Consider the following 26111-nt stretch of genomic DNA (forward strand, 5'->3'; position numbering starts at 1 on the left):
TGCGTTGAATCATATCTGTTATTAACCTCTGTCTCTCTTCCACAGCATGTCTTTTATCCTGTCTTCCTTCTCTCACCCCAACCAATCACAGGAGATGGCCCCGCCCCTCCCTGAGCCTGGTTCTGCTGGAGGTTTCTTCCTGTTAAAAGGATGTTTTTCCTTCCCACTGTCGCCAAAGTGCTGCTCATAGGGGGTCATATGATTGTTGGGTTTTTCTCTGTATCTATGAAGCGCCTTGAGGCGACTTTTGTTGTGATTTGGCGCTATATAAATAAAATTGAATTGAATTGAATTGAACTTCTGTCCATGAAAGCTATGAAGAGAAGTGATGGCAGAGAGCAGCTTTGGCTCCAACAACGAGTGTTTGAATAGCTGTAGCCTGTTTGGTCACTGCAGTGTAGTTTCTCATAGATGGTTACGGCCGACACTTTTAAGTTGCGCCACCTTATGATGACAAATTTACCCTAGTTGGACCTGACATGACTAGTAGATGTGAAATAACAGTGGAGGTTATTCTGTCTCAGCCAGAGGATTATTTTAAAATCTGTATCTGCTTCTTATTTATTAATAAGTGTGTTTCTGCTCACGGTGGATAAACAGACAAAGGGTGGAAATTACATCGGACGAGAAGTAAAGAAATGGGCGAACGCGCTGTAAACCAGACTGAACAGCTGCTGTTGACCACGTGGCTCTTAAACTGCATCAGAGCAATAATAATATTCAACTGCAGCACGAACAGAAGAGGCAAAATAACACTAAACCACAGTAAAGCTAGCATAAAAGCTACGTGTGGTTCACCTCTTCCCATCATGCTGTCAGGAACTGGCTGCTTCAAATGATTATTTTATCTTATTTTTTATTTTGCTTTACTGCTAACAGCTGGGAAAATGTAGTCAGAGTGATGAAGTCTACATGTCGACTCACGTGAGGCACTAATGGTGTGAAGGGCTTCTAAAAATGTGGTTTTTAAACAACTCAGACTACAAGGAATTTATTCAGCATTTATATTGAAAGAGTTTAGGTGTTTTAAAAACGGCTTTAATTTCAAGTATATCAGTTCCTACAAAAACTGATTTAAACAAAGATTTAAGGATTTAAACTTGACTGAGCCCATGATCACAAAGAGCCCAGCAGCCCAACACCAGTCAGAACCCCAAACCTACATGATGCACACAGATTGGCACTCCTGCCCTCCCACTGTGATCATTTGTGTTCTGGTTTGTGTTTCCTTTTCGCTCTTTTATGTTCTTGTTGAGGACACGGAGCTCAGTGTTGTGTGTCCACACAGCAGTGCAGATCAGTGTCAAGCATTTACCTGCGAGTTGACGGTCTGGCCCATGGGAATACGGGAACACTCCAGTGCATACTGCTTCACACAAAAGTAACAGCCCTGGTGGAGTGACACAAAGACCACAAGGTTACTCAACACCAGAGTAAAATAATCCGTAAGACTGCACACAGGGAGTCAATGTGCTGTTTTTCAGGAGAGCTGAAGGCTTGTATGTGGAAAAATCTATCCTCACCATCACAACAAACAATATGTCGAAAGGTCAAAACGTTTCACGTGTAGCTAAGGATGAGCAAACGGCAAAAACAAACACATAGTGCCAGGATATCAGACCACACACACAGCACGGGGCCAAACGCACAGCGCTGCGGCGACAACATCACAGCAGTGATTACCCACTCCTCCCACTCTCATTAATAGGTTTTGGCAAACACTGTGGCTTATTTCACTCGTCTCACACCAGTTGTGTTATGTCTCGTTGTACGTTAAGTGTGGGACACAGTAAACAAAAAGGTTGCCATAACAACCTGGGAGGAAGACCTTAGCTGAACACGACTGAAGGCCTAAAGAAAGATGCTAGTGTGGGAAACACCAGTTACTCAGTGTGACCCACGATGCAGGCTGATACTGATTCACTCTGAGTGTTTGCAGTGGCAGCGCTGCTGACACTGAGCACTGACCACAGGTACAAATGCTTTACTGGGGATGCTCGAGAGCACTCTGGCAGCACAGCGTTTCACTGTCTGACACACTCCTATGATACAGAAGTACCTGACACCAACTGCCTGCTGTAGACGCACTGCAAGATGTCAGATATCTATTCATATTAACTCATTCACTGCCATTGACGTCTATAGCCGTCAATGGCAGTGAATGAGTCAATGGGTTTAACTCATTCACTGCCAGAGTTAATGTACAGAATTCACCTGCTTGCTGCTACTACTGCACATTCACCCAGTGTGTGTGTGTGTGTGTGTGTGTGTGTGTGTATATATATATAATGTTCTTCCTCTACACCCCCCCCCCATTTTTGCACATGTCGAGGAGCGTGTCAGGCTACATTTCACTGTGTTATACTTGTATAACTATGCATGTGACAAATAAAGAACCTTGAACAAACAAAAAGTTCCTCCAAGCATTATTTCCCTTTCACTATTGTAAGAGTTTGGGGCTTTAAGCAGGTCATTACTGTTGAGTGCTACCAGTAGGATGTGCCTGTTGGTCAGTGTGTCGCGCTCTCCTTCGCAGGAATTTGACAGCAAGGTGAAAAGTGACACCAAGCTCAGCGTTTTTATCTGAAGTTGAACACTTTTCGACTTGCTCAGCACCTCTTCTCTTCTCACTGCTGCCTTTTTTAGCATCTTTCAACACTGCAGCAGAACCAACACGACTAGAAACAAAGTGTTAGAAATGCTGGCGTTCAGACCGGATCTCTCCAGGATGAACGGAACAACTGTGAACTTTGGAAACGATCCCCATCAGCGTCACATGGACCTCGTCTGAACAGCCAGTTGGCCGCTGATCGCTGTGACCCATCATCCCTTTAACTATTTAACATTGAACCATCACATTAGATTTTTAATCATTATCTAAACTAAACTGTTCGCCTGTCTCAAAGAACTGAAAGAATCATACAGTGTATTAGTGAGGACAGCGCTTCTCACCTGAAAAGCCAGTTCCATCAACACGATTCCTCCTGGCAGCGCCCTCTGCAGGTGATACGCGGTGGTCCCAGACGCCGCAGTCTGAAGGTCACAACAGTCACAGTTTGTAACTGTAACATTTTAAATGCGCACCACCTTTATGTGTAGCATAGTACTACTCCAGCACCCTCATCAACACTAATGTTATAATGGTAGATATTCTTTATTGTAACACAATATTGTTTCTAAAGCAACAAACTGTTGTTCCCACTGTGTGGACTGACTGCTGTGCAGGTTTGGAAAGGAAAGGGAAGGACTGATATCAAAGCGAGGGCTGTCATCTCAGCCTAATGGGATTTAGGTCTTATTTATGCACATATGTGGTGTGGACCTCCATCTGTGCACAGAGGCTTTCATGGTCTCCGAAACACCAGGGCGCATCCAAACAAAGCATTCAGTGGAGGGGGGGCAGCACCAAACGTAGCTATGCTACCGAGCTCCTCGAAGCTGACGAACATGATTATTGTGCTCTTGCTTCCCACAGGTTTGAAGCCATCTCCCCGTCTCTCCGCTGTTTCACAGAAGGCTCATCTAACCTGTAGAGACGTCCGTCAGGTTCATGCTGCCCCAGTGGAGCCAACGTGCTTGCTGCAAGAAGCATGCGATGTCACAGGAGGCACACCTTCACTCCGCATTATGTTTTTGTTTGACAAAAACCCACCGGTGTTGGATTCGATCATTATCCAGTCAGACGTCGCTGCCGTGGATTAGCTCAGACATAAACAAAGCAAATAAACTTTCATGGCCTGATGTTGTGACATCACTCACAAGGAGACACTTAAAGGTCTTAATTTCTAATCTAAAAGCAAAGTTTTGTTTTAGCATCTCTGTAAATCTGCAGACATGGAGGGGGGCCACGAGTCAATAAATATGCAAACGAGTCCAAAGCTCTGTGCTGGACAGCATCACGGCACAGATTTGAAACTCCTGACTGATGCAGCGAGTGAAGGTCAGGTTGATCTTTGTGTGGCTGCAAAGCCAACAAACCATGCAGGTAACTTTCTAACTGCAGCACGTGAAAGGTCCAGTGCATAAGAGCAATTCAGACCTCAGCTTTGTAAATAAGAGACAGATGATCAGGCCTGTGGCTGATATTGTAAAATCTGCCACTGCGAATCTTTTTCATTTCTCTTTTTACGTAGCTGGCTGTGGTTTTCATGTTCAAATAGCAACGACATAGAAGGTGACGTCATTAAAAGCTGGGACAGAAGGGATCCGGATTTTCCGCCTGCTGTTGCAGGATCACAAGCGATGAAACTGAATTTTGTGATTTCTCACTGTGGCCTGTTTCAGGATGCAGGTGTGCATGTTAGTCTCACCCAGCAGGTAAACAGGTTTATATTTGCCCAATAAGACGTTACTGTGTCTGATTATGTGCAGCTGCTGGTGCCTAAACAGTGTGAATATTTACAATAAATACACACAATGAAAGGACAACATTTAAACCTGCGTCACATTTTGTTTCCTACTTTAAATCAGGCTGATGTTCCGTTAAATCGAGGAGAGCGTCCATATTTGCCAGGTGCTGAAGTTGTGCCACAGAGGAACTTTTTACACGCCATAACCCATTAAAGTTAGCAGCAATGAAAAGGTTACCACTGCCTGAGTACAAACAAAACAGCTTCTTGACCCCCTGAAGCAGCGCTGCAGTCTTTTTCCATTGTTGCATCATTACACACATGTTTACACCGTCTTTGGGAACTCGCATCTGTTTTTTAAAAATACAGAAAGATCTAAAACTGTAAACTTCTCAGCGTGCATGAGTACATGAGTCTTCCTCGAGTTTGCCTCACCACAGCTCAAACCATGGCTGTGGCAGCTCTTCAGTCAAATCTGATAAAAAAAGTTTAAATCAGACGTAGAGGAAATACCCGTCTCTGGAGATGCTGGAGACTTTCGTTTTACTGACACATTAGAAATTCACTGGACCCGTTTTCCCACAGCACAGTCTGACTTTATGCCCAAGTTTTGTGAATAAAAGAGCATTTTCAAGGTGAACACTAACCTTAGGGCTGTCCTCGCTCTTCTGCTTCACATAAGAAAAAGACATCCTGCCTTCTGATGACATAGAGTTCAACATGGCAGCACGAGCGCGGGCGATGCTGCAGGACAGGGGGTGGGGGTGGAGTGGGGGACAGGGGTCAGTAAAGATCTGCTTAAACTATAAAAAACCCAACAAAGGCTCATAGAGAGCCAGCAGCAAATATCCAAGCAGGAAGACGATTCAGTGCGAGTCACACACAGACTGAGAAAGTGACAGCAGGCAGGACGCTCAGGCTTCCTGCCTCAGTGGATGGAGGTCAAAGGTCAGAGGAGAATCAAAACATTTGCGATTAAATGACTAATAGACAAGTATGACACAGGACGGTGCGAGAGAAGACTGGAGGTTAATGATTCCTGATTTTACACACTAAAGGGAGAGAAGAAAACACCCGTTTACTAATTAAACAGTTTATGAAACTTGTTTATTCTTATCTAATAAAGATAAATATGGACTTACACATGAAAGCCTTTATTTTAACTGCTGCCATTAGACATGCCCCAGTTTAAATGCATCAAATCAAATCACTCACAAGACACTTAAACATGTGCCCAACCCTGGACATTACATTTCTTTCATTACCATTTAATACTCGTACAGCTGCTTTTGTTCCATAGTTCTTCATATTCTCTTATATATTTTCTATATTGTGTATTTTGTTGTACAGTTATTTTATTTTTAACTTTAATTTTTATATTTTACTTTATTCTTTCCTAGTTAAATTTTATTTCCTATTCTATTCATAGTCGTTTATTTTAGGTCACGAGCAGTTGTCTAAGCACTTCACTGTGTATGTGACAAATACAATTTGAATTTAAATGGGAGCATTAAAGAGAAATCTCTGAGAACAAGCAGCCCGGATTTAACGTAAAGTTCTGATTAACACGTCTGAGCTCGTGGAGGGGGACGCACAGGTGCTGAAAGGGTTGAGGGTACATTAGAAGGAAGCAACAGCTGAAAAGCACACATCCAACACACCTGCGAGCTGGAGACTGAGGCCGGACCTGCACCAAAATGAAGCCCATGCTCTGCAGGTATTGGACATACTGCTGAAGGAAGGTGCTGGAAATTTCAAGCAGCCAGGACTCTTCCTTCAGTCGGCCGGGCAGCATGTCAGCTGAGTCTGTGCTGTAGCTGCGGTCCCGACCTGATGCCGTGGAATCACTGGAGCGATGCCTTTTCTGACACACACAATTTCAGAAGAATTTATAGTACAGTGCACATGGCCTGAATACATATCAAAGAAATGAACCATGTTTGAATACAAAATTCTAAAAGATGACTGAAAATCACAACTTTCATTTTGAGCCTGATGAAACAAAGAAGCCATACGTCTGAGCCGTGGAAGAATAATCCAGATCAATCCACCACTAACGGAAAGAGCATTTGAACTTTGATGAAGGCCTGTTTAACTTGAAAAGAGCGACATGTGCAGAGTTAGAGCACACAGGCAGAAAGACAGGGGGCTGCTGTCAGCTCTGACAGGAAGCAGGAGCACCGGGGCTCAGATGTGGAAATACACGTCACAAACTGATCCACATCCCAGAATCTGTCTGAAGCCTGTCGACCACAAAGTGCTCCATACATACAACATGTTCCTGTACTGAAAATGACCAAAGTGACTCCGATTGTGAGATTTTTCAGATGAAAGAAGCTGGAATCCTACAAAACTTCCTCCTGAGGTTTGAAAGGAACTTCCAGGGAATAAATTTACAACACTAACATAAAACATGCTGGAGTGTAGGGCTGCCACAAACGATTACTTTGATAGTCGACGTAATCGTGACTAGTCGACTAATCGTGGCAGCCCTACTGGAGTGCTGTGTAAATCAATACTCCTTTCACAACAGAACACAGAAAACATATCAAATGTTGAGAGATTTTACTCTTTCATGAAAAACCATTTCTCGTTTTGCAGCTGAGCTCATGTTGAGGAAGTCGGGTGTCCACAGCCCCCTCCTCATCTGTCAGCATGACAACGACACGAGGCTGGTGGGGTAAACCAGCCGGAGGAGCATTTTGCAGCTAACTGGGTTCCTTTAATACAGGTGAGTAAGATGTAGAGAGGCACAGAAGGTGATCTTCAACGAAGCAAAGCTCATTTAAAATGAACTGAGGCAAAATGGAAAACTGTTTTGTGATCAGATGAAGCAAAATTTGAAATTCTTGTTCCTCTGGACTAACGAGGAGAGGGACCATCTGCTAGTTATCAGTTCAGAAGGTGCTGGAACTGGTGGCTTGCACTTCTGCAAAGGTACCGTCAATGCTGGAAAGCATATGCAGGTTTTAGAGCAACACACGCGCCCAAGCAAACACTTAGTATGCTGAACTGAAGTGTCTGCAGACCTTTCGTCCACTGAACACATTTGGTGGGTAATGAAACAGGATGTACAGCTCAGCAGCCTGAACGCCACATCGAACACTGCACAGATGATACTGTCGTTGTTAAAGACTTAAGCAAATCCAGACTGAGATACTTTAGGAAACATCAGGCTCTGAAATAAATTCCTCTAAAACCTTCATTGTGTTGTTAAATAACACTAAAAAGGCTTTAAATACTTACTATTAACTAACTTCATCAGTCACTATCTATTCCCTCTTTGACCATAATAGAAAAACTAGTCTTCTGGGAAGGGGTTGATATGTAAACTATATCACTTATTAGCAGACGAGTCCTCTTCTGTAAAAACACTGCAGAGGACTAACACGACGATATTCCCAGGAAGAGTGGAGGAAGGCATCCAAGGCTCATTCAAAAACACATTCAACGCATGTTTTAGGCTACTGCAAAAATAATTGGTTGACATGAACCTACGGAGCACCAGAGCAAAGAATAGCTTCATTTATGCTTTAATGTGGAAATAATTAGCAGTGTGTTCGAATAAATGCATTCTGGGAAGCAGTAGGAGTTTGCATTCAGGATCTCGTCTCAGTGAAAATATCTTCTGGCCCTTAAAGGTTTATATCCAACAAATGACTAACAGGACGAATATGAAAGCATGTTTTCTCCTCAGCTAAAGGGTTACCCGCTCACTCGTTTAGAGTATTTGAGGCCTTTTCATAGAAAGAACAAACTGGATCTCAGTGTTGGAGATACTTGATGATATGAATAGCCTTTTGTGATATGATGCTCTCAGATGTCTTATCTGTGCACAATAAATGGATTAAACGGAGAGCTGCCCATCCTCACTCAGCCCTTTTCTCGTCTTTACAGATGTATAATGCTGTGCGTAGGGAAAGTTAAAAAAAGGGACCAAAATAACAGCATTCGTTTCCAAAAGTCCAGCAACTGGTGTCCTCAGCTCCAAGTCTATTTATGGACTGTTGTTAAAAGAAGGGGCGATGCTACACTGCTTACACGTCGCCCTGCTCCAGTTTTGTAAACATTTTTCCTGCCGTTGAATTGAAAATGACTCTTCTGGACCAAAATGATCCATTTTCTCAGTCTAAATATTTGATGTGTTTTCTGTGTCGTCGTTAAAGCAAATCCTTTTGTAAAAGAACATCTCAAATCAAGCATGAATGTAAAACAGAGGATTCCTAACCTGGAGTCACTGCGTTTACCATGAAGTAAGAGAGGAACATTAAACACAGGATCAGAAATTGAAGACTGTATTTTTATTCGGTCTTTATATGAATAAAATGTCTAAAGTGAAAAATGAATCTGCCAGTAACTTTGCCTTTAGCTGCATGGAAAACAAACCTTTTCTAGAGGCTGAATAATCTGTTCCTCTTGGATCTGCTTGCGGAAGACGGGGTCAAAGAGCAGAGGGGTGGCACAGTAGTGGACCAGTCGGGACGACTGCTTCAGAGTCTCCAAATCTGTCCCCTGCAGAGACAGCCAAGGTAACTCTTAGTGAAATGGTAAAAGTATGAAACTGCAGGTGGGATGACATAAAAGACCACAGCAACATCAAAGATGACACCAGGCTGAACGTTTAGCAGCAGATCAGCATTCAAACTACAGCCAACAGGTAATTTAGCTTGTTTATTGCACTGGACACGGCTCCTGGCCCCGACAGACTCAGCTCAGGCTGCAGACCTCCTGCTGGATGTGCTTCAGTAAGAGCACCATGTGGGCGACTGCTGAAATATCAAATTTGTAAATTTAATGCCACCGTGTAACCTCTCGAGATGTCACGGTGTCAGATAGAAACCTTTTTAATTAGCTCGGATATTCCCCACTTTGAAACAAGGCGATGCAAAATGATTTCCCCGAGGAGTGAGCTGTAACTGAAGCCCCTCAAAGACATGAAGCAGTGAGACGCTGTTCCCCCGGGTTAGTCGAGTGCAATTAGCTCCATCTGAGATTATGCTGCTTGCACAGTGGAAGAATCTACTGGTCAAATCCAATTTGCTGTTTATGTTTTAAATATCCAACATCATTATGAACTTAAAGGTGCATTTTGTGATTCCCCTTTATGAACGTTAACTAAAACTATCACCACCAGGGGGCAGGCTTTTCAGAAAGTATAACGACACGACTGCTTTTCTTTTAACTTTCTTTTGTTTTGCATTCCTCACACTCCACAGGCTCCATTAGAAGAACAGCTGTCTTTAAGGCTACATTTACTTACACTGACCCTGCTGAGCCGCTGCTTTCAGGAAGCGTGGGAATTCTTTCAATTGAGCAACTGGTTCAGGAGTTATGGGAATTACAGATGTTTAATAAAAACATTGCAGGTGCCTGTGTGACCCCAGCGACCGGCTCTAAAGGGTTAAACACTGTTGAAAATACTTACTGAAATGGGCATGTTGGACTGTGCTGACCTCTGCTGCCAGGTCACGAACAGGTTCTCTATCTTCATCTGCTTCTCTAATTCTGTAAGAATAAAAACAAAGCCATTAATTTTTCAAACTGACATCATGTTTAATGTACAAGTCAAACTATTCACCTCTCCGCTCAGCAGCTTTGATCTCCAACAGCTGGCTGCCATGTCGAGCCACCACATCTCCGTCCATCAAAGGCCGAATGGTGCAGACGTCCCTCAGAGCTTCATCAAAGGGAAGCAACTCGGAGGGAAAGTGGAGGGGAGCAAGACTTCGACCAGAGTTTCCCAGTCTGCCCTGCTCTTTACTGGGCAGAGGAGGGACTGCGCTACGCAGCAATGCATCAGGCTCCATGGAGGGACCGAGGAATGGGTTGGGATCCTGATCAAGATAGAGAATAACTCGACAATTAATGACGCCATCACCTCACTTAGCAGCTAAATACCTCCTGAGTAACCTCAGGAAACCACTCTTATTACAAAGTTGTCGAGTGAATCGCAGTTTCCTGTCTGGCCAAGCAGGCTTTCACCGGGCTACTGTTAGCAAATGCTAGCTTATATCTGAGCCAAGCACAGCACAGCAGCTTTTAAAGTCACCACTAAAACACTGTCTGAAGCCACAGGTTGGCGTTTCTGTATGAGAAGCTTGTGTTGGAGGGTTTGATGTTTGTGGTGGTGACTGCTGGGTGTCATCGCTCAGACAGTGCTGCTCACAGCAGAAGAGAAGTCTGGGCCCAAGTCCTTCACAAGAAGTCATTTCACAAGCAGCAAGAGGGAACTCAATAATCTGGAAAGGTCTTGTTTTTGTGTGGTCCGTTAAAACTCATCTTAAAAGAGTTTAATACGTGAAATCTTAGTCTGTGTTCATCAGGTGATTAATTCTGCCTTAACCTGAGGATGCTCGAGCCTTGGACACAGACAGGAAGCACATTTGCATTCTTCTATCACATGACGCAGCGACGTGCTGCAGTCGCCGCGCTGCATATTAGTTTTGTCTGTTCTTCTCTTTTTGCTGTTGACAGGAGCTTTTGGGTGAGTTTGCTCAGCGGAGCAGCTCAGGGCCCAGATGCCCCTCGTGTGGCAGTGCTGGCTGCACCATGCCCACAGGCTGGGGGGTCAAACCGTGCACTGGTGCTCCCTCTGCTTCTCATCAGGACCTTGACAGATGAAGTTCTGTTCAGGCAAATTTTCTGCTGCTCTGACTCTGCCTTCTGTCCGCACTCATTAGTAATGCCGTGATGAAGAGCGAGGCCATCGGAGGGAAAGGAAAAGTTTGCTTCTTTCTATTCTTTGCGCTTGTTTTGTTGTTGGCCACAGGGAGAAGACTGAAAGGGCATTTGGTGTCATTCTCGGCTGCAAAGCGGGGTCTAATAAGTCTCTCCGTCCGTCTGTTTTGCTCACACTGTGCATGACATTTTGCTGGATTTTACTGAACTTTCATTCAAACTAAAACAGCATTACATGATTTATTTAAACAACACCATGGTCAGCTTGACATGGTGGGGAAGGGTGGCACTCTTTGCTCTCTGTATACTTCTCCATACTGGAAAAGTACTGTATGCTGATTATCCAACCAGTGATCTCCGATCTGAGCCAGAAGAGCCGAACAGTCACCAAAGACCTCGTCCCTTACTGTGTTCTACAGACGCATCTACTCCAGGAGTTTTCCTCCAATCGAACGATCCCAAAAGACATGAAAAACATGGCTGTGCAACATGAGGTGGCAGCTTTTTAAATAATCACTCCTTCAATAATATGAGAGGGTTTCTGAATCCATTCGTCACAAGGTTAGACCAGCGGTCCCCAACCCCCGGGCCGTGGACCGGCACTGGCCGCGAGAGTTGAGGCTCGGGGTTTATTTTATGTTGCTGTATTTATCCGCCACACCTTAAAGGCCGGTCCGTGAAAATACCGTCTGACATTAAACCGGTTGAGGACCGCCGGATAAGACCATATTTAAATAAAAGTTTTTGACTGTGCCTCGTTTTTCATGTTTATACAGTAGTCTTGCACATCTGTGAGGTTCACATCTGTAAACAAACTAAACTTGATGACCTGCAGTGTCCTCACATCACTGTTCTCACTCACTATGTATTAACAGACCTCTCTGCATTGAATCATATCTGTTATTAACCTCTGTCTCTCTTCCACAGCATGTCTTTTATCCTGTCTTCCTTCTCTCATCCCAACCAATCACAGCAGATGGTTGTGATTGGTTGTGATCTGCTGGTTCCAGCAGAACCAGGCTCCCTGAGCCTGGTTCTGCTGGAGGTTTCTTCCTGTTAAAAGGGAGTTTTTCCTTCCCACTGTCGCCAAAGTGCTGCTCATAGGGGGTCATATGATTGTTGGGTTTTTCTCTGTATCTATGAAGCGCCTTGAGGTGACTTTTGCTGTGATTTGGCGCTATATAAATAAAATGAATTGAATCACAGGTTACAAATCAATGTTCCATCTACGCCAATGCTGCACGATGCAAGCTACTTTTAATCGATTTTTGAAAAGCTCTGTGGCTTGATGGCTTTATCATTTGCATGATGTCTCTTGTATTTTAGCAGCAGTCGCTGATGCCGCCACTCTGCTTTCTCTGCCTACATTTTTCCAGATGTTCCAACACAGAAGCCTTTTTAGTCGCCCAATTCTCAAGCCATCTGTAGTACACTATCACGTATGACACCCCCTTCATCTCACCAGGAAAAACGATTGTAAAATCAATCAGTAGCTGTAGAAGCGGAGCCTTCTTGCACTGCTGTCCTCAGAGCAGCGAAGCTGATGTGACAGCTGATGTGTGAGAGTGGGAGGGAAGATGGGATGTAAAAGATGCTTTGCAAACAGTTATTAAACAGGCGGCACAGCAGACTACACAAACCTACAACCCAAAGCCCTCTGTGTGAGAGAGGATCATAAATAATCGAGGAGGATGAATGGAAACTGACAGAGACTAAATTGCACTGAGGTGGTTAAGTCCTCCATTTTGGAAAACAAGGCCGCTGATGTGACAGGGTTATATTTCCAAGATATGATCCGGACAACATAAGAAGACAGCAGATAGAGAAGGGTAATAATCAAGGAGAATAAAAATGCTTAGTGGTGTGGCTGAAAAATCTTGTTTTGGTTTCTGCTGCCAACACCATCAACTGCATATTGATCCAAAACTCCATATTTAATAAAGGGTGTCCAGCAGTTTTTGCTGAGACACTCAAAACAGAAAACAAAGCTGAATCGAGCCACAGCGAGCTTTGATGAAGCTGCAAGTGGCATAAATATGGAAGAGGCTTCAGTGACAGTCTTTGCCTGCCAATATCTACACAGGATGTCAATCGACTGAACTGAAAACAGTTTGCACACTGCAGCATCTCCCAAATATAGAATATTTTACAGGAGATAAGTGTAGTAGGGGCGACTAGTAGCAGACCAAAGTTAATAAACACTAAAAAGCCAAACTTTACAGTGATCGTACAGAAAATGCTGCAGGAGGACAAACGGAGCAAAGCAGAAATGCTTCTGATGCAAAAGCAAGAAATGCTCATTTGAAAATGACACTCACACTCAGATCAATCCCAAACCTCTCGGGCTAATTACGTACATGCTAAGAGGTGGTTATAGTCCCACGACTACAACTGTCATAGCCTAACATTAGCATTTTGTGTGCATGTTGCAAAAATGATAAACGATGCTTATTTACTGTAATAAGCCGCGACGATTTCAGCTTTTTGTAAGAGGAACCACAGAGATGCAGCCCTGCAGCTCTCTGTACAACTATTGTATCATAGTACAAGATGAAAACACATTACTGTGACACATCGTCACTGAAACTCATAAATAGCAGGAGGACCACTAACAGGCTGGATCAAGTAATGACATCACCATCCATGTGGGAGTCACACAAATTCGTCCTCAGGACACAACAGCTGCATGAAGCGAGCTCCGGGAGCTGCTGCCTCCTGTGACAGCGCGAGTGCAGATGCTACCCTCCCAGGCTGATTCCACCTGAGCTAGCATCCTGTTCTCCTCACCAGCTCCCCACCAGATGCAGCAGAGCAGCAGAAACAGAAGGTGCAGCCGTGCTTTTTAGAGGCAAGTCTGAGGTCTAAGGGGAGCCTGAAAATGCTGCCGAGGTTTTTCTGATGTCATTTCTTATATTGCTGTTATAAAAAGAAAGAAGGCTGTGATTATTCTCCCAGAACAATCATTGTGGCAGGACCACGTCTGACATGTTAAGCAGTGCTAATCGTCCTGCTTTTATATGAAAAACACCCCTGTGCAGATCATATTCCACAGTTGCACAATAACTGAGCGGCACAGCCTGTCATTGCAGAACTCAGTTAACACAGCGTGTCATTACAGGAAGCACGCGGTGACTGCCACAGTGCTGATGCCACATAACAACCTCTGCAGTGAGTTTGACACTGGTCATTTGCTGTCACCACATGTGAACACATGATGGCCGATCGTAGTCAGCTGCCTCCTTTCTTTCTCTAATGCAGGACAAGCACAGCACTGACTGTGAGCGAGCTGCTGGTGACTCAGCAGCTGCTGAAATACCACGAATAAAAAATACGCCCTGGGTTCCAAATCAAATACTCGAATACTACTTTCAGTCCATACTGCAGCTTCTCTCATAAAGTCAGTATTACTGGAGCTGGAGCCGATTCCTCTGTCAGAGCACTGTACCTTCAACTTTCACTGCTTTGACTGCCTTGCATACATATATGAATATATATGTATACACACATACATAGAGATCAATGCATTTTTGATACAAATCTGTTGATATGCTTTTTGGCCATTAAGCACTGACTTCATTTGTGTGTGTATATACACACATATATACACACACAAATGAAGTTAGAATAAAGTATGCGATATTGAAAAAGAAAACTCCAGGGCTAAAAAATGAAGTCGGTGCTTAACGGCCAAAAAGCACATCAACAGATTTGTATCAAAAATGCGTTGATCTCTATTTTTAAGAATCGAAAGCTTTGACTGACAGGTGAGGGCAGACTAAGCTGCTAGACACCTGCTGGGGTAACTGGACCGTAAACTACATTTTGCTGGATTTTGTAAGAAGTGTGCAACTGTACAGTTTAACAGTTTGATGCTGCGCTCCAGTCATGCAGTGCAATCTACCCAGCAAAGCATGTTGGGGTGGCACAGACAACAACAGGACTGTTTGGGCACCTGTAAATATCAGAGGAGACTGAAGTATCCTCAGATACTTGGTAACGTGTATGTAAACAAAACAGTCACCAAAAAGTATTTTACATTGTTTATACACAGAAAAAAACAATGTAGTAAGCTTTCATTTGTGGGTCTGACTGCCAAGTCTGATTACCTCATGCTCATAACCTAAAACCTAAGACACAGTGAGGCTGTCCTGCTTTTAAAACGGGCATTCAGCAACCAGTTAAGGCCATCTTTGAGGTACAGTTTATGTACTGAATGGTGCTTCAGTGCTTAAAGCCTCTGTGTGCTCTCTCTGACTCAGCTCTCACTGAGTACAGACATCACAAAACGTCCCTCACAAACAACTAACAATGAAGTGATCCCATGATGCTTTTCTTCCTGTACTGCTGTTGGCCTGCTTACAATACACCAGAGTGTTTTCACCTGCTTGGAGTCTATTTCATGGATGGGAGCATCGGAAAAGCAGTAGTGATGGAAGAGACCCATCTTCTGATTGAACAGGCAGTGGACGACGTGAGCCCTCGCATTCTGCCACTTCACCAGACGCACCAGCTCGCGATTCAGAGAGGCGCCCAGATCCACGGACCAGTTGTAGCTGTACAGCGTCACCTGAAGAACCAACGGTGAAGTATTACAATCATGTTTTAAAGAGCACACTTGTACTTAGAAACATAATCCCACAGCTTAATTATGAAGCACAATGAGGATATGTGTGCTACCTTTTTGAAAAGATATCAGAGAAATTTGCTTTACAGAGAAATGACAGCATTGGGCTTCAAAAACACGCTAATAAAGGTAAAAAACCCAGAGGATTAAAGATCTCTGGGCTAGTAACCTGGCTACCACGTGGGCTTATATGTCACACATTTTCATTATTGTGGGCAGCTTATACACATGCTGTCAGAGCACCATCTTTATTTGCTCAAGCACCCACTGACAAAAATACATCTAAGGACAAGTTCATGTATTTGAAAGCCATTACAAATGGGACCCTTTGGGATCTTGTTCTCTGCCCGGCCTGAGGGATATACAGAGCGTACAGAGGCCTCCATATCCCAAATCACCTCTTTGTCCAGGATGCTGATAAAGAGGAACCTCTGGCGAGGAGCCATTCCCACCCCAGCCTGGCTCGGACCGACCGAATCGCTCTGCTCCAGAGCATCGAAGCGCTGGAAGCCTTTATGAGCTGGACAGAAAAGACAAAGTCAGTGCAACAGCAAAGCAATACGAGTCCAAGCTGCCCAGCAGCTGTGTTATGTCCTTCAACAAGGAGTCCCAGCTGACTCTGATCACAATCTTTACTGAACTGTCAGATGGACATAACTGAGTTTTAAACACAAACGTACTGGGCAGCTGCTTGGCAGGTTTTTCACTTCCTGGGAGGTTTTGGGGTTTCTGAGGTTTGACTGACGAGAGCGAAAGCTTTACTGTGATGCTGCTTCTGAAATCACAGCGTTCGATGGACCACAAAAACAGTGTTGGCTTGATTATCAGGAGTGAAGAAACGTAGTTCTTTTTTAAAACCGATGTAAACCTGTTTGCGAGCGCGGTCGTGATATCCACGCAGAAAGGAAGCAGAGAATGATGAAGTAATATCATTACCACAGAAAGGTCAAACAGCATTTCAGCTTCAAGATGATTTAAGGTGCGCTTAAACAAAACGTATCGGTGCTGCAGCTTTATAAAAGCTCATGAGTGCAGCCACACAGCTTGTACACTATCCTCTCAATGTGTGCGTTTTATTCTCCTCCTCAGTGTGAGACACAACGTCACAGGGCTGCTTTTACTTCACTTTGGTTTGTGGCAGGTTTAGTATAAATTAGTAATATTCAGCCGCAAACTATGAAGCTATGGAGAAACTATTCAAGAAGAGAACTGCTAACATCATGAAGCCATGTAGTGTAATAAGAACCCGACATGGGTTCCAGTGCAGGGGACTAACTGCAGAAATAAGTCTGATTGTAAAGAAGTCAAAAATAAAAATACATTTATTGTCTAAATTATGATCGAGCTGTTAGCCAATGAGCATCGAGTATCCCGTGGCTTTCACAGTCGTAGCTCGAGGATGAACAAGAGGACGTCACATGAATAGATCCATGTTTTCTATACAGTCCACATTAAAAACTTTGCTATCACAGCATAACAATTAGTCTGATTAACTGATGTGTTTTAAAGTGGCGAGGCGACACAGTTAGCATTCGTGGTTATCGTTTTATGATGGCTCCGTTTGGTTACAGGGTGATCGATACAATTAAAAACACGACTGAAGTTAATGCAACTTTAGTCGTCTTTTATTTCTAACGTAAAACAAATTTCATGAATCTTCATGTCAACATGTGACGCACTCTGTTCTCTGTGAAAGCTCGCTTACATATATTCCAGCTGTTGATAATATAGAAAAACAAACAAACCAATATATTGACAAAACGCAGCCATAAAGAAAATCCCATTACCATGAAAGTTGTTGGTAAGCTGAGGAGCAAACTTACGTGTGACCCTATTTAGCACTGGGCTGTTTTCCTCATCTGAACTGTCTTCTGTGGGTAAACAGAGGAGGTACAAACAGCAAGGCGGCGTGGACAGTGAAACACAGCTCGACACAAACCGATGTAAGCAAAACAAAAATAAGACAGATGTTAGAGAGCAGCGAGCACGGACAGAGAAACACAGAATCAAAGAGCAGCGGCGGCGGCGAGGACAGAGCACGCTCAAAGCTTCAACAGGAAACACGTGGAGCGTCTCCTCCACACTACTCATGGTGTTAAAACAAGTGTTAGCAACATGCTGCAGACAGGTCTATGCCAGCCTAATATACCGAACAGCTTTCCCTCAAGAATATCCTCACTAGACTGGCAGTGTGTGATTAGCTGCTGCGACACAAAAGCAACAGAAATGAGGCCCAACAGAAAAAACTAGAAACAGAAGCTCTGCATGAGACAAAAGCAGACTTCACTCACTGGACACCTGAAAGGACTCATATGTTGTAAAGGACACTACAGTTAGACATTAATATCTCAAGTTAAACTGTATTTATGTTTTATAGCCATCATGTTTGTTGACTTTGTTATATGTAAGTTATAGTTTTATTCTTTTGATTGTTTAGGCTTTTTAGTTTTTGGTAATTATTTACTATAGTTTATCCATCCATCCATCTTCATCCGCTTTATCCGCGGCCGGGTCGGGGGGGCAGCAGCCCCTGCAGAGAAGCCCAGACCTCCCTCTCCCCAGCCACCTCCTCCAGCTTATCCGGGGGAACACCAAGGCGTTCCCAGGCCAGCCGAGAGATATAATCTCTCCAGCGTGTCCTGGGTCTGCCCCGGGGCCTCCTCCCGCTGGGACATGCCTGGAACACCTCACGCAGGAGGCGCCCAGGAGGCATCCTTGTCAGATGCCCGAACCACCTCAGCTGGCTCCTTTCGATGTGGAGCAGCAGCTGCTCTACTCTGAGCCCCTCCCGGATAGTTTATAATGTAGCATTTTATTCAACTATATGATGTTTAATCAACTTTTCAGAGGTTTCTTTTTTGTTTGTGTCATTTTGTTGTGTTTCCATCCTCTGCTGCTTATAGTGGAAATGTTTGACATAATGTTCGGTGCAACCAAACACAGCTTTCATTTACCGAGTCAACCACAAACCCAGCAGGCATCCGGGTCAGATGCCTAAACAACCTCGGTATCAAACAGCTGCTGGTCTTTACCCCATGGCCAAGTTACTCACCCCACTCTGAGGGTGAGACAGACACACACCCTTCATTTCCACTACTTGTGTTTTCTATGGTAGCCTCACCCATGAGTAGGACCGTAGACAGACCAGGAAGCTGAGAGCATTGATTCCACACTCGGCTCTTTCTCACCAGGATGGACGGTCTGACTACACGTTAGTCTCCCACTCCACTCATGAACAAGACGTTAACATGAACTTAAATTCCTCCACACTCGGAGCGCACGTTCCTTCCTGTTCCACCGTAGAACCACAACACTGGACTTGGGGCTAATCCTCATTGATGTGCTGAACTCTGAGCGCGCTTGTATTTAACGTCCTTTTATTCCACCTGTTTGCTTTCAGTTCGCTTTGTCTCATCGTCGGCTTCTCAGTCGTCTGTGAAGCTCTTTGAACTGCACTTACTTGCATGAGACGAACTACAGACTGAAATGTGATTGATTACAATAATGAGGAAACAAAAGAACATCACAGGATAATGTGTTTATTGGACTTCTATTTTCCTTTATTATGGGGTCATCTGTTGCTCATTAGAAGCAACGAATGACTCGAGCACATAACAGGCTCACAGGACCAGCAACAACACTTTACATGGACTTCTTTTTATGTGATGCTTTTTCTCTCTCATTGTCTTTATAAGCCTGTTTATTGTTTTCAATTATTCTTGATCATTTCTCATTAGATGCTTTTATTCTGTTGTTGACATTTATCCTGTGTTTTGCATTGTGCAGTCTTGTTGCAGCTCGTTCTCACTGTTACCTTCATCTTGTTTTGTTTGGCCTTGATTCTGCTCATCTGTCAACTGACTGCTTGGTAATTAAGCAGGAGGGAGACGAAGTAATTGACTTTTATTCTAAAAACTCTGTTACATTTATATTTTATCATCTACAAAGTACCAATGTGTCATTTGAACATATCGCCATCCAATAATATAATGTGGTGGTCGCCGTCACTGGGTTTAAAGCTGGGGGCCAGCTGGGGTCAGCGGGAGTTCATGTTCTCCGTGTGCCTGTGTGGCTCTCCGTGAACAAAGACACGTATGTTAGGTTAGCTGGTGTTTCTAAATCGGTTGTCGGTGTGAATGAATGTGTGAACGTCTCTCTATGCAAGTATGGTGGCCTGTCCAGAGTGCGCCCCACCTCGCACCTAAAGGTCAGCTGGGATCGGCTTTGGAAAACGGATGGATGACACCGATGTACTCGTACTTGAACGGCTGTTCAATTCCAAACATGGACTCTTACGGAAAGACTCATCACTTACTACATCTGTATCAGGGCTGCACAAATCTATGAACGGCGTTCATTTCTAATCAAATATTCTGATTTCCTGATGAATTGGAGAAAAAGGAAACAACCATAACAGGCTGTTTAAAACACAGTGGAGCTGAGGTAGTGATGCATAGCCTGTGCAGAGGGTAAGGTAGTAAGGGGCTAATGTGAACGGCTGGTATTGCAGCGGTTACCTTGCTCTGTGCTGTAGTGCCACTGATGGAAGTTGCGGCCGATGAGAATGAAGCTCCTCACAGCGTCCGGTGGTTGGCTGAGGTTCTGGCCAAGAGGGAGCGGCACAAAATGGTCTCCAGATGTGGGGCAGCTGCAAAAAGTATAATACAGTTGCAATATTATAGAGCTGAACGACTTTAATGGCAGTGTGCAGTCAGAGGGCGCCCACCAGGTATGGTAAATATCCTGTTAACAGTTTCCAAAAAGATGCCTTTCTACTCTCTGAGCTCTCAAAGTGCTTCATGCAACATGTCTTAATGTTTCAGTCCCATTCATAGAAGCACTGCTTTCTATGGCTAAGTGCATTGGATGCATTCCAGTGGATGAAGCTGAGAGAAACCTGGGGTCAGTATCTTGTGCACAGACATTTGGCATGTAGACTGGAGCAGCCAGGCATCGAATCACCACCCTTCTGATTAGTGGATGACCTGCTCGGCCCCCTGAGCTCAGTCTAAGTGTTTCTGAGTGTGACCCGAAGCTGCAGCTGTTTGCTCAAAATCCTCAGTTTAACATTTTTTTCTATTTTTGAAACGTCACCAACGCGACCTGCTCATCAAACCTTTAGTTTGCGAGGGGCAGCCAATCACAATAAATGCTGCAGTAAAGGGAGAGAAATAAAAGGCCTCATGGCTGACAGAGGATGAACTGGGGGTGGTAACCCAAAAACAGCGCCTAACTTCACATCTATAAGGTAAAACTGTGTGTCTATAGTCGTGTTCATTGATTATATGTCTGAGAAGTCTAAAGGAGCACTGATTTTCGAGTGCGATCAAAACAGTGACTCGGTATCTGTGTGGCAACAATCAGGAACGAAGAAGTTGTCTGGCTCCAGAGAGCGCACACTTCTTATTCACAGTGTTTTCTAACGAGCAGGCTGCTAAGAAGTCTGCGAGAACAATTTGTTCGCTTTCAGGGGTCTGCACTGAAAGAGATGACAGCAAGTTGGACTTATAACCAATAACAGTCATTCAAATTTCAGCTGAAGAGTCAAAATGACTCAAAGCATGAGGAGGCTGAAAGTAGCTGGAATGCCATTCGATGAAGTGCAGACAGCAGTTGGAAGATCAGCTGCAGAGATGAAAGTGAATGAAAGCTGTGGAAATGTCATTTGCATTGGAAGCAACAATCGACATTTGAGCTGAAGCTGAAGAGTCTCAGCTGAGGTGATTTTGAATGTCAGAGCACAACAACAGCTTTCATGCACCTCGGCAACAAAAAATATCACAACTCAGTGTTACAGTGTTTTATTGCTCTCAACATCAGGAAGGTAAGAGTGATGATCGATTACCAAGAAAAACAACATGTAAAAACTCACCTCGTCTTTCGAAATGTCTTCACTGTTGTGTCGGCGGCCAGCGAACTGACCAAACTGACAATCTCTGCCAAGATGGAAGGCAGCAGGAAGTGTGAGGCCGTTTTAGTGGTACACTGCTGAATGGAGGGGCAACCTGAGAGTAACACCGAGTGTGAGAGCTCGCAGAATATAAACCCCCAACTTCTCAAATAAGTTTTCAGATTCTGGACGAATGTAGAGATAAAACTTACCAAGTTTGGCCATGAAAGTTATCCACGGCTGGCAGATATCTTGGTAAATGGGGTCCAGAGTGCCTGCATCTCCCTCCTCAAACTGAGACAGCTGCCTCCTGCACAGCCACAACCCCCCCACACTTCATTAAACCACATTTCTATGGGACTCACAGCAGAGAGAAAACCTGTTTTGGTGGTTTAAAGGCTTGTTGCCTGCCATCAGTGATGCAGTGGTGGTCAGGCAAGATTTCTGCTTTCTCAGCATATCTAAGACAGAAATGACAATACTACAATACATGGTAAAATATTTCATCTTTAAATATGAAATGGACAGTACTGGCACTGTGACTCCACCCACTCCAAGCATCATGCTGTCTTAGCCTTTTCTGAAACCAGGCATCGTGATCGCGCTGGAAGACATCTGATGTGAAACCAAGGACACCGCACACTAACCAGCTAACAGCCTGTCAGTCACAGCAACTTGCTAACCAGTCTTGCTAGCATTAGCTGGTGTCTTTCATCTGTAAATACAGTCACTGGTGAGTCCAGAAGGCAACCACAGCAGCAGCCAATGATCTAACAGGCATCAAAATGCCAATGAAGCTAAATGGTGACGATGCAGCAGCTGTGAGCATCTATGTACAGTCTGAGACTGAAGAGCCACCAGCAAGACTGTGCAGCAGCTTACACCTATCAGCGTTCTCCATACATAGTGCAGACCCACCTGCTAGCACCTGGCGTCCACATATGTGGACTTCACATTTTGGGTTGTCTAGACCACAATTATTCACCACTGTTCTATCGAGATATAGAACGAATATCCTCATATGTGGATCTCATTTCTCTCAGACACTACATCAGGTAAAAAGATCATTCTTTGCTTTTACATCCTAAACAGCAAAGAGAAATTAAAAACGCCATGAAGGAGTTCGTGTGTTAGGAGGTTAAATTTGGCACCAAAGACCGCGACCATCTTCTAAATAATACCAGAATGATTTCAGCTCTTCTTGCTTTCCTCTCGATATAAAGTTTTAATGCGCTTCAGACAAGCAGCTCTCAAAGCATTAATGTCCAAGTGTTAACCCAAGGGGCCAATATATGATTGAGGGCCACACAGGAAAAATGCTGCATGTATGATGTGTCATGTAGCTTTCATTAGTAATAATTGGTCTTTTCCTGCGATATCACACTCTTACATGAAGTGGAAGGAGGAACTGCACAGCCCACGCTGTGTCCGTATTCTCTCCAAGGACTGCATAAGGGTTCAACTTTGTATGATTTCTAGCTGCCTGATGCAGTCAGTGTTCAGTATAAGTGGCTTCAGTGAGTCCCACCTCTGGGTCTGCTCTAGCTCCACAGCCACCGTCTTGTCCTGGCTCCACTGCTGCTTTACATTCTCCGTCTTGTGTCTGCGGCGCGCTGCTCGGCCCTCCTCGCCTTTCTCCTGCACAATGTCGTCTGTCGTCTTGGGGCTCCCGAGCTCGGCCGAGTCTGGCTTACTCTGATGGAGGGAAAGAAACATGCTTACTTTCATACGTGTCTGTGACGACACGTCTGATCTGTCGAAACTAGACGAACAGTCAATAAGCACTGGGAACTGTGCAAAAAAGGAACGACTGTTTTTTAAATGATCACAAAATGCTGACGTAGAAAGCCAGTAACTGACCAGTATGTCCCAGAAGCTGCGGCGAGTGCTTTTGCCAGTAGGCGTGGTGGACTCGGGTGTGCTACTTCCTGTCGTGGGGACGCCTCCTACAGCTTGGATTAAGCTGATCGGAGATGGACTGGTTTTAAAAACCCTTGAGCCACTGCGCTGCCTGGGGCTGTCCTTCACTTCTCTCGCCTCAGCCAAAGGAATCAGCAGCCCTGAAGAACATTTCACAATCAAACTTCAATTAAAGTCTTAAACGCTTCCCAAGGGTGGCTGCAGTGAGATGCTCCATGCTGCTCTGCTTTCTGCCACCGGGTGTCACGAACGCCCGCATCCAAATATCCCACACGCTTCTAGATTATTCGTTTAGTCTGTGAGGCAAATAAGCCTGATAATAGAGAGCTTTCATGACCAATTACATGAGGGTCAAACATAACATGGGAGGGAGCTTTACTACATTCAAACAGGAAAAGGAAATCAGTCTGTTGTACCATCGTGTTGAAACTTTACCTTTCCACAAAGGCCCTGCAGCTTCAGTGTGTGCTGCTGCGTCTCCTCCATGTCATCCTCTGATGTTGGGTTAACCACGAACAGATTCCATGCTTGTGGGGTATCTGACAAATTCCAAAGTGTGGGGTAATCTGGAGTCCTTTGTGACCCAAGTCTGCTTGTGCTGATATTATCAGCTCAGAGGACAACTTGCCAATTTTCACCATCACCATCATTAAACCTCTGATCTGTGTCATGATATCAGTGTGGAAGGCCACAAACAGATGAAGCAGCATGAATATTGGATTAATCCGGCCAAACGGGCCATTATGCAGCAGCAGGTAAACCATCTCACTGAATATGTACAAAGGCCAGCAGTACACTCCATGTTGGTAACAAACAGAAAATCTGTCAGCAAACAGAATTCTTCGCCTCGCTCTGAGGACGGCATTGATAATGTAGGCTCAGCTAAATTTGTGGCTTTGTAGCTAAAAGGTTAGCAGGACGTCCCTTTGATACCAGAGAGCAGTCCTGGAGGGACAGCTGCATCCATTTTTGAGACCTACTCAAACACCATTTGGGTTGTGTAATTATCCGCTGAGTTGTACCAGCTCAAGATTCAAGCATTAAACTAAAAAACTGAAAAACAAATGATGGGAAAAAAAAAAACCCCCATGGCATAGTCGCCTACTACTCCGAAAGAGACTCGCGTTTAGGAACAGGACTGTCTGCGGGTCAAGAAAGCACAAATATAGAGTACACCTACACCTGCTGTAGCACCGCTGCTTCTCTGTCACCATCTTACAATGCTGTGATTGCAGCCAGCCCTCAACTCTCTGTGAACGCCACTCATGGCCACTGATCAATGGTCATGACAGTTCAATGATAATGAAACTGACCTCACGACCCACTGTTAGTCAGTGGTGCTACTTTCAGTCATTATGTGAATGTACTGACTGTAAGTTTGTGGAAACCTGAAGGATGAGAAGGCGACGTCCAGATGAACAGAATCAACCTTCTGGTTCATCTGCTTGTAGTTTTGCTTTGCAGTGAAAGTTTGTTATTTGATTTGCTAAAGACAAAAACATTGTAACAGCATGAAACTGCTGCTGACTACAGCTGTCATGTAACGCCGTGCACCGCACAGCAACAATGTGTCAAAATCATTTTAGAAAAATAAACCTCTTTGGCTATTTTGGCTACATTTGCATATTTGAGGTAAACAGCGACGGTTTCAGACCCATTATCAAACTTTTAGGACGTAGACAGAGCCAATTATCTCTGCTGCTCCTCGAACATAAGCCATGACATCAGTGTTTTTGTTGACACAGTGTCAGAAGTGTGGTGAATGATATTACACTGTAAAGCATTGTTTTTATTGGACTGCTTGGTACAATCTGATTGCAAATAGGTGCAGACACAACAGACCCAGCATACAGATGCAGTAATGAGCTCACCTTTTGCCTCTTCTTTCTGAGCTTTCGTTGCTGGGCAGAGGACCCCGACACAAAGAGGGTTTGGCAATACTCTCAGCTCCATGACAACATCACACAGTGCGTGGCGCAGTGCCCCCTGCAGTTTGTCACTCAGCTGTAAGGGGCTAATGTTGCCTTGCTCCCAGATGTCGAAGCGGACATACAGCTGTGGTTCTGTTAGAAGCAAAACAGACAAATAAGTGAAAAAAGGGAAAAAAGCAATAAAAAGGAACATTTTGTTGACTCACACCACAACACACACATCACACAGAGCCAGAAAGATATCTGACATCAATCTGTGATATTTTGTTGAGCATAACATCTCATGGATGGATGGACGGACGGATGGATGGGTGGATGGATGGATGGGTGGGTGCATGGATGGGTGGGTAGATGGGTGGGTGCATGGACGGATGGATGGATGGATGGGTGGGTGCATGGATGGATGGATGGATGGGTGGGTGGGTGGATGGATGGATGCGTGGATGGATGCGTGGATGGATGGATGGAGGGATGGATGGGTGGATGGACGGGTGGATGGGTGGGTGGACGGATGGATGGGTGGGTGGATGGATGGGGGGGTGCATGGACGGATGGATGGATGGATGGATGGATGGATGGGTGGGTGCATGGATGGACGGACGGACGGATGGATGTGTGGGTGGATGGGTGGGTGCATGGATGGATGGATGGGTGGGTGGATGGATGCATGGATGGATGGATGGATGGATGGACGGGTGGATGGATGGACGGATGGGTGG

At 44.5% G+C, this 26111-nt stretch overlaps 1 protein-coding gene across 9 annotated transcripts in view; it reads right to left on the reverse strand.

Annotated features, from left to right (window-relative positions):
- Positions 1 to 26111, reverse strand: part of szt2 (SZT2 subunit of KICSTOR complex) — a 106843-nt gene that overhangs the window by 21165 nt on the left and 59567 nt on the right. For 8 of the 9 annotated variants that reach the window (XM_013911341.1, XM_005734980.1, XM_005734982.1 and 5 more), the window contains 16 exons: positions 25333 to 25524; positions 23402 to 23601; positions 23070 to 23236; positions 21754 to 21851; positions 21524 to 21656; positions 20169 to 20299; positions 17475 to 17522; positions 16050 to 16171; positions 15409 to 15594; positions 9928 to 10183; positions 9775 to 9854; positions 8736 to 8861; positions 6011 to 6213; positions 4997 to 5093; positions 2953 to 3033; positions 1316 to 1390 (listed from right to left, as the gene is read on the reverse strand). In XM_013911341.1, coding sequence (XP_013766795.1) covers positions 1316 to 1390; positions 2953 to 3033; positions 4997 to 5093; positions 6011 to 6213; positions 8736 to 8861; positions 9775 to 9854; positions 9928 to 10183; positions 15409 to 15594; positions 16050 to 16171; positions 17475 to 17522; positions 20169 to 20299; positions 21524 to 21656; positions 21754 to 21851; positions 23070 to 23236; positions 23402 to 23601; positions 25333 to 25524 — 2195 coding nt within the window. The remainder of the gene's footprint in view (positions 1 to 1315; positions 1391 to 2952; positions 3034 to 4996; positions 5094 to 6010; positions 6214 to 8735; positions 8862 to 9774; positions 9855 to 9927; positions 10184 to 15408; positions 15595 to 16049; positions 16172 to 17474; positions 17523 to 20168; positions 20300 to 21523; positions 21657 to 21753; positions 21852 to 23069; positions 23237 to 23401; positions 23602 to 25332; positions 25525 to 26111) is intronic. The other variant, XM_005734983.1, reaches the window with a different exon arrangement.

The sequence above is a fragment of the Pundamilia nyererei genome, unplaced genomic scaffold, assembly GCF_000239375.1.
Source record: "Pundamilia nyererei isolate P.nyererei 1_Seehausen unplaced genomic scaffold, PunNye1.0 scaffold00061, whole genome shotgun sequence".
Lineage (NCBI taxonomy): Eukaryota > Metazoa > Chordata > Actinopteri > Cichliformes > Cichlidae > Pundamilia > Pundamilia nyererei.